Source organism: Glycine max, chromosome 8 (assembly GCF_000004515.6).
Source record: "Glycine max cultivar Williams 82 chromosome 8, Glycine_max_v4.0, whole genome shotgun sequence".
NCBI classification, from domain to species: Eukaryota; Viridiplantae; Streptophyta; class Magnoliopsida; order Fabales; family Fabaceae; genus Glycine; species Glycine max.
The window spans coordinates 16,366,980-16,378,400 of NC_038244.2; the positions used below are offsets into that span (position 1 = coordinate 16,366,980).

Here is an 11,421-nt window from a genome sequence, read left to right on the forward strand (position 1 = left end):
CATTTTCTACAACATCCCATATATCTAAATATATGGCTTGTATAAAGATTTGCATGCGGGTTTTCTAATAATGATAATCATCATCATTCAAAATAGGAGACCTATTTATAAAGTTTCCTTCAGGAAAGAGAGAATTTGATGAGACCATAATTATTCTTGAATAGTTTAAGCCTTATACATGAATCCTACTTTGATACCACTTGTTATCCAAGTGACCTTAATGAACTCAAGAGGGAGGGGGGGTGAATTGAGTTTATAAAGATTTTCTTTGTTAATACAGTTTATTTCCTTTTTATATGATAAATATGATAATGCATTAAAACCTTGATTAAAAACAAAAAAACAAGTAATTAAGATCTCTACCAATATAAATGAATACAATGAATTTACAATAAAAATAAAGAGATGAGAGAAGAGAAAATTATTAACTCGGTTTATACTGGTTCAGTCACTTCTTGTGCATATGTCCATTCCTCAAGTAATCCACTTAAGAGTTTCATTATCTTTCAAATCCTTTACAAAAACAAAGCAGTTTTACACTTTAGGATTCTTCACCCTTTATGTTTGAGTCTTTCAAGAATTAAGAGATACCACAATCTTGTTCTTACAAGGGATGTCTCACTCTTTTCAAAAAGTTTAGACAAAGAATATAAGAATTCACTCTCTGGTTTAGAGGAAATGTTACAAACTAAAGCACTAGAAGGTTTCTCAATAATAAGTGTATTTGACCAAGTTTTTTTTTTATCAAGAACTTAATGGTTGAGAATGATTGTTAACAATATCTTTTTAGAAGTTTTTCATGCATTTTAAACATGTAAAAATGATGAATATTTATAGGAAAAATTCGTATAAATTGTCAGGGGTCATTTCCAAAAGACTTGAAAAATAACTTTAACGCTTTTAAAACAAACTTGAAGACTTAATTTAAATTAATCGAATGGCCAAATATTCTTGTTGGAAAAACCTTTTAACAATTTAACCTAAGTCTTGAATCTTCTAATTGCTTAACTTGTTCGTGTTCAAGATTTTTCATGTTATTTTGCTTTTGCCTTTCTATCGTTTGGTTTTTGGCATCATCAAAACCTACCACATTACATAACCACATTTGTCTTATAAATAAAACTCATTTTACGAAAATTAAAAGGTTAATTAGAGAAAAGTTGCTATAGGCAAACAAGAATAGACTATCTTAATAGAAAGTTAATGTAAAAGAATAAGCTGCTATTTATAACAAACAATGTTGTTGCAAGAATTGACCATAAGAAACATCTAACTTCTTCTAGGTAGCAAATCAAACTAATAACAGTACAATTGATATAGATTTACACTTGCTTAAGAACCCTCTGCTAGCAAAACTATCGTGGTCATCTATTAAGCTTATAATGTTGCATAATAAATCTTGAGCATTAACTCCAGCCTCAGTTATTTACATTCACAGGTCATTTAGACCGTTACAACATGCCGTAGCATAACTTGTACTTCCAACATTGATGAAGTTCTTTTATCTTGTTTGGAAGTTCAGTGCCTTGATGCAGAAGGAAAATACAAAGGCAAAAAAGACAGTGAAAGCTACCAAAACTGCAGCAACTGGACCCATGAAGTCGGATTTGAACCCGTAGTGGTCTTCAATATATCCTTTGACAGTGAAATTTTGAGTAGTACTCCCAGGCACAAAAAGTGGGTCCTCTATATCTCTATATTGAGAGACAATTAATCCATACACTGTCCATGCCACTGGACAAATCCAGTAATACCACACCCACCATTTAGGAATTTTCTGAAAAGCCAAAGTTGGTAGAAGAGTTTTTAGTAAGGATTATGTAAGATATGCTTGTTTCAATAAAATTACGAAACTGGAATGGTACTCACCGGTCTTGGGATAAAGAAACCAGAGAAGAGATTAAAGAGTCCATAGAATGCTGCTGCAAAGATTGATGCCACTTGGTGGTTTGGTGTGATGGACACAGTCATCATTCCATAATATGTGAAGTACAAGAAAGAGAAGAAGCTGACAAAGAAGAACCAAAAGAACTTCTCCACTTTCCATTCAAAGCTCACCATTGCATACACTATGAGTGAGTAATAAACAGTTTGGAAAAACACATATGGTATTTCGCAAAAGACCTGCAATTAAAAATGCATTGGCATAAGGATAACGTGACAAGGCAATGGCCTCATAACAAGCAACGAATACTAAAAAATAAAATTGTTCTTTGAAGTAAATCAATCCACTTACCTGTGCTAAGGCATAAGGCAAAGGAGCATACATTCCAGCAGCTCTTTCTCGATAGAACACTGTTCTTTCAACGGCTACAATTGGTTGAACAGTTTGACAATTGTTAATCCCAACAAAAATAACAGCAGCATACATTGCTCCTATAATCATTGTCAGATCAGCTGAGCTCTCCCTAAACAAGAATAACAAGAGAGCAATTAGCTAAAATTTAAAACTGATGATTGAATAGAGTTAGATTTAATCACAGGAAGCAACTCTTACCTGTTTTTGCCAATTCTCCAAAATACTGTCCCTATCATGAGGGCACAAGCCAAGGTGAAAAAATATCTGACGAGATTATAATCTGGACTCCTCCAGTATGTCAGCCACTGCTTCCAAAAACAGGATTTAAATTGCCCCAATGTGGATTGAGAATACTTGGTGGGGAAATACAAATCAGTAGCTCCAGGCGGGGGTGTGCTTAACTCCTTTACAAGAGCTTTGTTTCGCCTGTTTGGAAAGCATACGTGTTAGCTCAAACGAACAAAATCATGCAAACCCATTTAACAATGTAGGCTTTCTAATTGTAAGTTGACTTACTGGAATAAAGATGATGTTTTGTAGTATTCAGCAAAGTCCATTCCAAGACGAACTTCAGCTGCTACAGAACTCACTTCTAGCATCCATGTTGCTGGGTTGTACATCTCTTTAATTTTTGGGACCCCTGGAATTGCCTGTGACCAAGGACATGGGATGAAACTTGATACTAAACCCTATGTTAAAGTACATGATCAAATAAATATAATCAGTTTGTTGTAATACCTCAAAGTATTCCGTAATCTTGTGGGAATTTCGGCCTAATGGTCCTGAGTAGATCACTTGTCCTCCTCTTTTCATCAACAAAAGCTGGCGAAAAAAGAATATTTCATTAAGCATTAAAGAGGATAGGAGATACAAAGAAAAGAAATACACAACAAATGGTTTGTAGGTTGGTTGGTACCTCATCAAAGGCTTCAAAGATATCAATGCTAGGCTGGTGAATTGTGCAGACAACTGTTCTTCCAGTGTCCACAGTGTTTCTCACAGTCCTCATAACAATAGCTGCTGCTCTTGCATCAAGACCAGAAGTGGGTTCATCCATGAAAATAATTGAAGGATTAGCAACAAGCTCAACAGCGATGGTCAGCCTCTTTCGTTGTTCGGTTGACAACCCAGTAACTCCTGGAAGCCCCACTATAGCATCCTTGAGATTATCTAACTCTACCAAATCCATCACTTGGTCCACAAATTGCTGAAAAGATAATAAAAATAATTGGAATTTGTTAGTTCACCTTTTCTATGAACCCTTATTAAGAGAAGAATCAAAAGATATACTAGTGCTGAGTACTAACTATTTTTTCCTCCTTGCTAACTTCTTTTGGTAACCGGAGGAAGGCTGAGTAAAGCAAAGATTCTCTAATAGTAACTTGGGGTGAATGAATATCAGTTTGTTCACAGTAACCAGAGACTCTTGCAAAGGTTTCTTGGTTCTTAGGGAACCCCGAGATTCTAATATCTCCTTCAATGTAGCCACCCGTCTTTCTTCCTGCTAAAACATCCATTAAAGTTGTCTTCCCAGCGCCACTAACTCCCATTAGTGCAGTTAGGACTCCAGGCCTAAAGGAGCTAGTTACTCCCCTAAGCAGTTGTAGCCTATCTTCTGTCACTCCTTGATCTCTCATTTCCTGTGAAAGTTGTCAGAGTTAGAACTTCCTTTGTAGGTATGTCATGGATTGTTAATGATGTAGATTATGAAATTATACTAAACAAGTAATTGGATCCTTACTGCAGGCATGTCGACGTAGTAATTAACAGTGTCAAAGGACATTGCAAGTGGTTGGAAAGGTAAAATCATTCCTTTTTTGGGGGCAACTCCAGTAGCTGAATCGTTTGCCGACTCAACTTTTCTTAATCCACTGGTAGCTTGGCTACCCATTCGCTGCATTGCCACTTCTCCTGGAATGATTCACATAGCACCAACCCACATTACATCAATAAACATATTTTTAGTCAAACCATATAAAAACTAAGAAACTAACAATTAACATTTGCTTATAAAAAAAAATATTGTATGCTTTAGCACTTACTTGAATTGTTTCCATCAGCAGTAGATAATGATCGAAGCATTGATTCTCTGTTTGATGGGGGCCTTACAAGTCTGGGTTCTTCATTGGTGTCTCCTCCAGACTCCATTTCACTTGCATCTTCCTCAGAAATAATTGCTTGTTTCTTTCCAAGAGCTAATGCACCAAACAAGAATAGAGAAAATTAAGCTTTAGTAAGATAGAAAATGAAAGAAGTCACTTGAAATATTGATCAAGATGCAAGAGCTCTTACGGTTAAGGTACATAAGCGCAAGGGTGAAGAGAACGTTGTACAGAACTGTGAAACCAAGAAGAGCAGCAGCTCCAATCCAGTACCAATCTTTTTTAGCATAAACATCAAAGTTCCTTAGTACTGATAGACCCAATGTGGTATTTTTATCAGAAGAAGTCTGCAGTCAAAGGGCACGGTTCAAGTTAGAAACTAACAAGTTTTTTCCTTAGTGAATTATACTCATTTTCATTTTTCCAATTAAAAGCTTCTGCTATTAATTACCTGTGGATGCATCCACCTTGGAGCTAACATTTCATTCACAGACAAGGCATTAAAGCCGTATGTCAATGGTGACACCCAGTAAGCCCACACCCACCAATCAGGAATTTCACCTATAACCATTGAGCATCTAGGTGAGCACATTCTTTGAACAAATTTAAGTTTGAAGTCAATTTTCCGAATTCTTTTGCTTAAAAAGTTTGGATTTGTCACTCACGTTTTGGAAGGATGAAGCCTCCAAGTAGGAAAACAAGAAGGAGCATGAGGGCTCCTCCAGTGTTAGCTATAATCATTGTCCTGCACACTCCAGAAATGACCCTAAACATCCCAGCTGCCATTTGTTGGATCAGAAACACCAACAACAATTGCTTGAAGAACCTAAAAATTGGAATAGGCAGGAAAAAGGCTCACTTAATTATCATAAATACATCTCATCATAACATGATATTATAGATCGAGTCTTATAAAAAGAAACAAACATCATTTTAAACTTGAGTCTTATAAATAGGAACAGAGGGAGTATCAATGATATTATATAAGCCATCTCAATTAATGAACTAAACTTGTTAGGTTGGTAGATAGATGTGAGACACATGCAAATGAGTAAAAATGTAGATGCAAATTGTGAAAAAGGAAAAAGAAAAAAGTATTGGAGTTTACCTGCTGGCATCAGGAGCAAATCCTATGATGTAGTAGGTGACACCAACCCAAACAAGAGACTCAAACACAGAAATGGGAATACGCAACAAGAAATTGGGGAGGGTGTAAGTCCAAGCAGGGTGGAAAAGGTGGTCTCTGTGCTTGTAAAACACGGGAAGCCTTCCAATTGTGAGTGCTAGCTCAGCAAAACCATTGAACATGTTCATGATCATGGTGAACAAAATTGCACCAATGTAGAGTGCAGCATCATCTTCATTTTTCCGGTGCATTTCAGTCCTCAAGAACAGTGTCGCGGCTATGAAGGCAATGAAGATTATTTGGGCTGTCTTGAATATGTAGACGAAGGAGTTCCTCTTGATCAGAAGCCACTCCTTGTCCCAACATGCTTTGAAAAGGTCCATTGTTGGCACAGAGTTTTTACTATATACAAGAGCTGCTTTGTGTGCACTTGACTTGTCAAATGCCACAGACAACTCGCTCTCAAGCCTTATTCCAACATGGAATCTCTTGAACTTGTTTGCAAATTCAGTCACTGTAACATAACGGTATGGCATGTTTTTGTCTGCCCAATACTGCTCTTGGTCCTTCCTTGAGGTAACCTGTTCAATATTTCAAAGTAACATTGTAATTCTAATTGCCCTTACTCTTTTTTTTTTTTTTTTTAAATAACATCATCATCAGAGAGAGCCTGCATGTTTTGATTGAAGTTTAAAATATTATATGCATATTTAAATATAAATTTAATGAATAAAAATCAAAGTAAAAATTTTGATCCTTTGATAAAATTACTTTTACTTTAAAAATATTTTTTTTAATTTAAAAACTAAAGATACACTTATTATAAAAAGTTATAAAATAATAAAATAATTTATACACTCATATTATACTATAATCCAAATTCAAATTAGAAATGATTAAGGTATGATAAAATTATTAACTTTTATGAAAAATATTAATTAAAAGTCATATTTAATATGATTTCTGATTGATTAATGGTCCAAGCTCGTAAAATTCAGCTTGCCTTAAATAAGTTTTTATTTCTCGGAAGAAGAAAAAAGTTTCCATGATTGGAATGCGGCGTTTAAGTTAAGAGTGCACAAGTTATGTGATGTTTGATAAGGTATGTGAAGGTGCATGATAAAATAAGGTGGTTGTTATGATGATCACACACCTCTTGCAAGAAATCAGCGGTTCCCTTTCTTTCGGGACAGCGGAACCCACAGGATTCAAAGAATTCCACAATGTGCTCACGAGGGCCTTGATACACAATCTGGCCCTCTGATATGAGGATGATGTCATCAAAGAGATTGAAGGTCTCAGGAGCAGGTTGGAGAAGGGACATTAAGATAGTTCCTTCATTAAGGTGCACAATCTGCTGCAAGCACTTCACAATCTGATATGTTGTTGAGCTATCAAGACCCGTTGATATTTCATCCATGAATAGTGTTTTTGTGGGCCCTACAATCATCTCTCCTGTATAAAAATCAAAACCATGTCGTTGTAAGAAATCAATATAATTTGGATAATTATGCATTTGATCCTTGGATTGTCATAATCTAAGTTGGTTATACGTAGCTCTAGATATATTCAAGTATACAACGAATACTATGACAAAAAAAGAGTTTAACTTTAGTATATTTTTAATTAAGTAAAAAATATTTTAAATAGTTTTTAAAAGAAATATACATTATAGGAAAAAAGATTATACATTGATATTGTAAAAAAAATTATATAAACATTTCATTATAATTCATCATAATAAATTTATTAATTTTTTAAATAATTATTTTAAAATAATTTAATTGATAATTTATAATTAAATAATAGTGTAAAATTATTGCTTGGACAAACTAGATGGTAGGTGAAGAAAGAATAAGTGAGTGTGGGTGGCAAAAGTTCAAGTGGCCACGCTCTCTTAATCTTAAAAAATGATCTGGTTGAGTGTATCTATATATGCAACTTGTAGCCGTCTTCCAATGCATGATTAAATTAAGCTTCATCAAAGTGTTGGACTTTTAAATATTAGAGCAGGAGATAACCTTAGATTTGTTTTATAATTTGGAGCTATGTAATCTCTGATAAATAAAAAATAAAATAAAATAATTGGACATTTTAGTCCTTCTAACCTGTAGTGACACGCTTCTTTTGGCCACCGGATACCCCTCTGTGCATTTCATCACCCACTATGGTATCCTTACAAATATCAAGCCCCAATATCTGTTTCACATAACAAGGAACAAGAATGATTGATTAGGATATAAAACAAACCGTTAAGCATAGTGACTAGCAATAATTATGTTGATTATAAATTATAAAAAATCTAAAGAATGGGGGCAGTTATGGTAGTCCACATTGTCACAAGCGATGCTCCAATGGGGACATACTTAGCCAAAAAATACGTTGACATCAGTCAACATTGCGGGGTAGGAAGAGTAGAAATATTTGGCAAGAAAAACTATTTTTTTTTTATATTTTTGTGGAGTAAACGTGGAAAAGTTTTGAGAACATATCCATCTTACTGACTCTGCATCTCTTTTTTCTACGCGAAACAGAAATTGTTGAAAGAAGAAATGACTTACTTTGAGTGTGTAGTCGGTAATGAGACTGCTTTCTGTCCCTTCCATAGCAGTTGCCTAAAATGCAAGAATTCCATAGATTAACAAATTGACATAATTATCGACTATTACTCTATTACTTAGTCCATTAAGTATTATTTATATAATAGTTATTACTTAATTAGGAAATTAATGAAAATATACCTTCATGAAAAGGTCAACATCTGCCTCTGGGAATATGCCGGCTTCCTTCTCCCTTCTAGCAAGCTCGGTTAATAGGTCTATAATTACATTATTTTAAGACCAAGATAAAAATGTTAATAAACTATTTAAATGGGATTTTTTTTTATAAAAAAAAATGGGTTAAAGAGAAAATGTTGATTAAATTACCATATCGAGTCCCAACTCCTTGACATCTAGCTGAGAAATCCAGTGTTTCTTTTACAGTCATTTCTCCAACATGAACATCATTTTGGCTAATGTATGCTGAAGTTTTTCTAGGCTCAAACTCATTAAGTTTATGTCCATTGTATGTGATTTCTCCTTTTACCTGTTTCATCAAAACCAGTCATTTATTTTAATTAACTCTTGTTCATCATCATTTATCGTTATTCTTTATCAACATTATTATTAATTTATTATGTATGAAGAATAATTTTGTTAAGTAAAATGATGGGGTTGGAGCATACCCTCAATTCGGAGTCCAATTTTCCAGCCAATGCCAACAAAAGGGTCGTTTTCCCTGAAGACGGGGGTCCTAGTAGAAGGGCCATCCTGTGCAGAACCATAAAACAAAAATCCATATAAGAAGATCAACTAGGCTACAATTTGTTTTTTTTTATATCAAGATTATCCCAATCACACTATATATATGTAACAACTTGGTTGTGGTACCTTGATGGTTTAACAATGCCAGAGGTATTCTTAAGAATTGTGAGCTTTGTTCTCTTAGCTGTACTAATGCCAAAAATGCCAAGAGCTGATTCAAGAAGGTTCAGTGCAACATTTGGTAGGGTTGGTAGAGCTCTGCTGCCGACATAGGAATCTGCCTCAACAGTCAAATTTTGGAACCTCACTTCTACTGTTGGAAGTCGAATTCCAACCCTGGAATTGGTAAAACAAAAAAAGAAATCAATTCCACTGTTCCAATTGGTTAACAACTTGATCAAAACCGTGCACTTACAATTTCAAAGTAACATTACTCCAAAGTCCAAACAATTGAATCATGTAACAACATTAATTTGTCTACAGAATAAGTCAGTTCAAAAATTTGATTTCACCTTCATCAGGAGAAATTTCATCCACTCAAGTATTAGGTATTGACAAAAAAGATGTATTAGGTGTGCTTTTAATTCGATGTCTATTTTGTTTTGACAATGTCAAGTTTGAAATATGACGATTGGTTTTCAAAGTTTAAAGAAAAAATTAGCTTTGACAAAGATCCTGATTAATGAAGGATTGAAGTTTAAATTAACTACATCTTCAATAATATTCATATGTAGATCTGGTTCCCTCTACTTCGTAGAAGCAACACGAAACTGGTCTTAAACTTGATTTTGTCTTAATCAAATGACAAAGACATGTTCAACATGATAATATGGGGGGATAAAATGAAAGAAGGCACACAGTATAATCATAAGAGAAAGTAAGGTTTTCTAAATAGATGGGGTTCCTTGATTTCAAAGATTGAGACAAAAAACTTATGTAATCTTTGTTTTGTCTAAGTTATCAGAAACCTTACCTATTCTATTTGAAGATTTTTTGTGTGAACGTGTGGGGTAGGTTGGTGAGGAAGGGGGAACACTACGTGTGAAAAATCAAACAAAAGACTAGACTTACTTGTCAATTCTGTTTCTGAACTTCTTGAGGAACTTTTCATTATCTTCTTCAGCAACCTTGAAAATCTTGTCAATGATTTGTTGCCTATCATTCACATCTAACTTCCGAACATCGATTTCCTTGTGCACACCGGCTTGATCGCCCTCGGCAAAGGTTTGGATGATACTTGTTCTTAGCCTATCATAGGTGGGAAGTTTCTCTATGGCAGCCCATTTGAGAGCCTCCTCATCCTCATCCACATGTGAAGTCCTGCGAGAATACCTTCCACTCGCAAACACTTCCTCCATTTTCCAACTTGACCTGCTTATGCTCCTGCTTATGCTTCTGCTGAAATTATTCCCATCCATTTTTGCCTCCCCCCTTGTTCTGAAATTAGTAGAGTCAAAGTTGAAACATGATATTACTCTCTTCACTAATTCAAAATCAAGCCTTGAAGGAAACCAAAAACCATTTCTTTTTAAGAGATTTACATGAACAAAACAAACACCCTCTTGTTCTTTTTACTTCTATATATCTCTGACAAACCAAAGAGAGAAAAACATGAAAAGAGTATATACACTTACATGATAAAACAAGGAGTACAAGAATCCTCTACTCAACTGAAGGAGGTTTAACTCTTCTTTTACGTGTATGATTCTTCTCCCTCTTTGTTTGTTTGTTTTCTATTGTCACTTCATCAGAGTGATTCCGAGATATTGGCCAACTGACCAGAACTGAGTCTCAGTTCTAGGAGATAAGGAAACGAATATATTGGTGTAAGGGTGTTACAAACAACTATATATATATATATATATATTCTTCTCTTAATATATAGTACGTGTAGGTGGGATAGAGTGGCTCTCCAAGTAGTGGATGAATTGTCGTATTTGATAATCCTATCTATCTTTCCTAAGAAAAATAATGAGTACCCTTTTCTTATATAATAATAAAAAGCACGTTCCTGGTGGTGTTGAATGTAACCATAGTAACAAAAAGTCCATTCAAACATGACCAGCGTTTCCGCTTTCGCACCTGCTTCCTACGAATGCGTTGTTGTGAATAGAAAGTATATATTATTATTAGTCCTTCTTTTTCTTATATATATATATATATATACATATATATATATATATATATATATATATATATATATATATATATATATATATATATGGCTTTTTCTTCTCTTTCTTCTAAAATCTTGCTTCAATGTATCATTGAACAATTGTGCCACGTGACTCAACTGGGAATCCGGGAAAGTGTTAATAGTATATGATAATTTGATATTTAATTTGACAGAAAAATATCACAAAATAGTTTCCAGCAGCGTGATAAAGAAAAAACAAATACTCATGCAGTCATGCCTACTGGGCAATTAGAAAAACAATAACTGGGAAACTATATGTTTAGTATATATTTATCATTTGCTATTATATGATGTCAGATTCTTCTTTCAAGAATTAAGACTTTAAAAACTTCATCAGGCTTGAAATTCAAATGGAATAATTTTTCTTCTTTCGAATAAGAAATAAATGAAAA

At 34.3% G+C, this 11,421-nt stretch overlaps 1 protein-coding gene across 1 annotated transcript; it reads right to left on the reverse strand.

The window, feature by feature from the left end:
• Window positions 1–1,206: 1,206 nt before the first annotated feature.
• Window positions 1,207–10,788, reverse strand: LOC100798588 (ABC transporter G family member 36). Its single transcript, XM_006585509.4, has 23 exons — window positions 10,467–10,788; window positions 9,904–10,269; window positions 8,959–9,168; window positions 8,754–8,838; window positions 8,455–8,614; window positions 8,269–8,345; window positions 8,089–8,142; window positions 7,636–7,726; window positions 6,681–6,982; window positions 5,510–6,108; window positions 5,067–5,227; window positions 4,853–4,962; window positions 4,592–4,748; window positions 4,342–4,494; window positions 4,041–4,210; window positions 3,607–3,939; window positions 3,216–3,506; window positions 3,038–3,121; window positions 2,816–2,949; window positions 2,498–2,725; window positions 2,237–2,408; window positions 1,870–2,124; window positions 1,207–1,777 (listed from the first exon to the last, which is right to left on the reverse strand). Exons 2-23 carry the CDS (start codon window positions 10,248–10,250, stop codon window positions 1,502–1,504), a joined length of 4,449 nt encoding a protein of 1,482 aa, XP_006585572.1. The 5' UTR covers window positions 10,251–10,269; window positions 10,467–10,788; the 3' UTR covers window positions 1,207–1,501.
• Window positions 10,789–11,421: the final 633 nt, after the last annotated feature.

What these genes read in the sequence shown, in the direction of transcription:
- LOC100798588 (XM_006585509.4), bottom strand. Translation starts at nt 10,250, where the DNA reads ATGGATGGGAATAATTTCAGCAGAAGCATAAGCAGGAGCATAAGCAGG. An exon ending in TTACCGACTACACACTCAAA is followed by an intron (nt 7,727 to 8,088) that starts GTAAGTCATTTC and finishes TATGTGAAACAG; the next exon opens with ATATTGGGGCTTGATATTTG. An exon ending in CCGCTGATTTCTTGCAAGAG is followed by an intron (nt 6,109 to 6,680) that starts GTGTGTGATCAT and finishes AATATTGAACAG; the next exon opens with GTTACCTCAAGGAAGGACCA.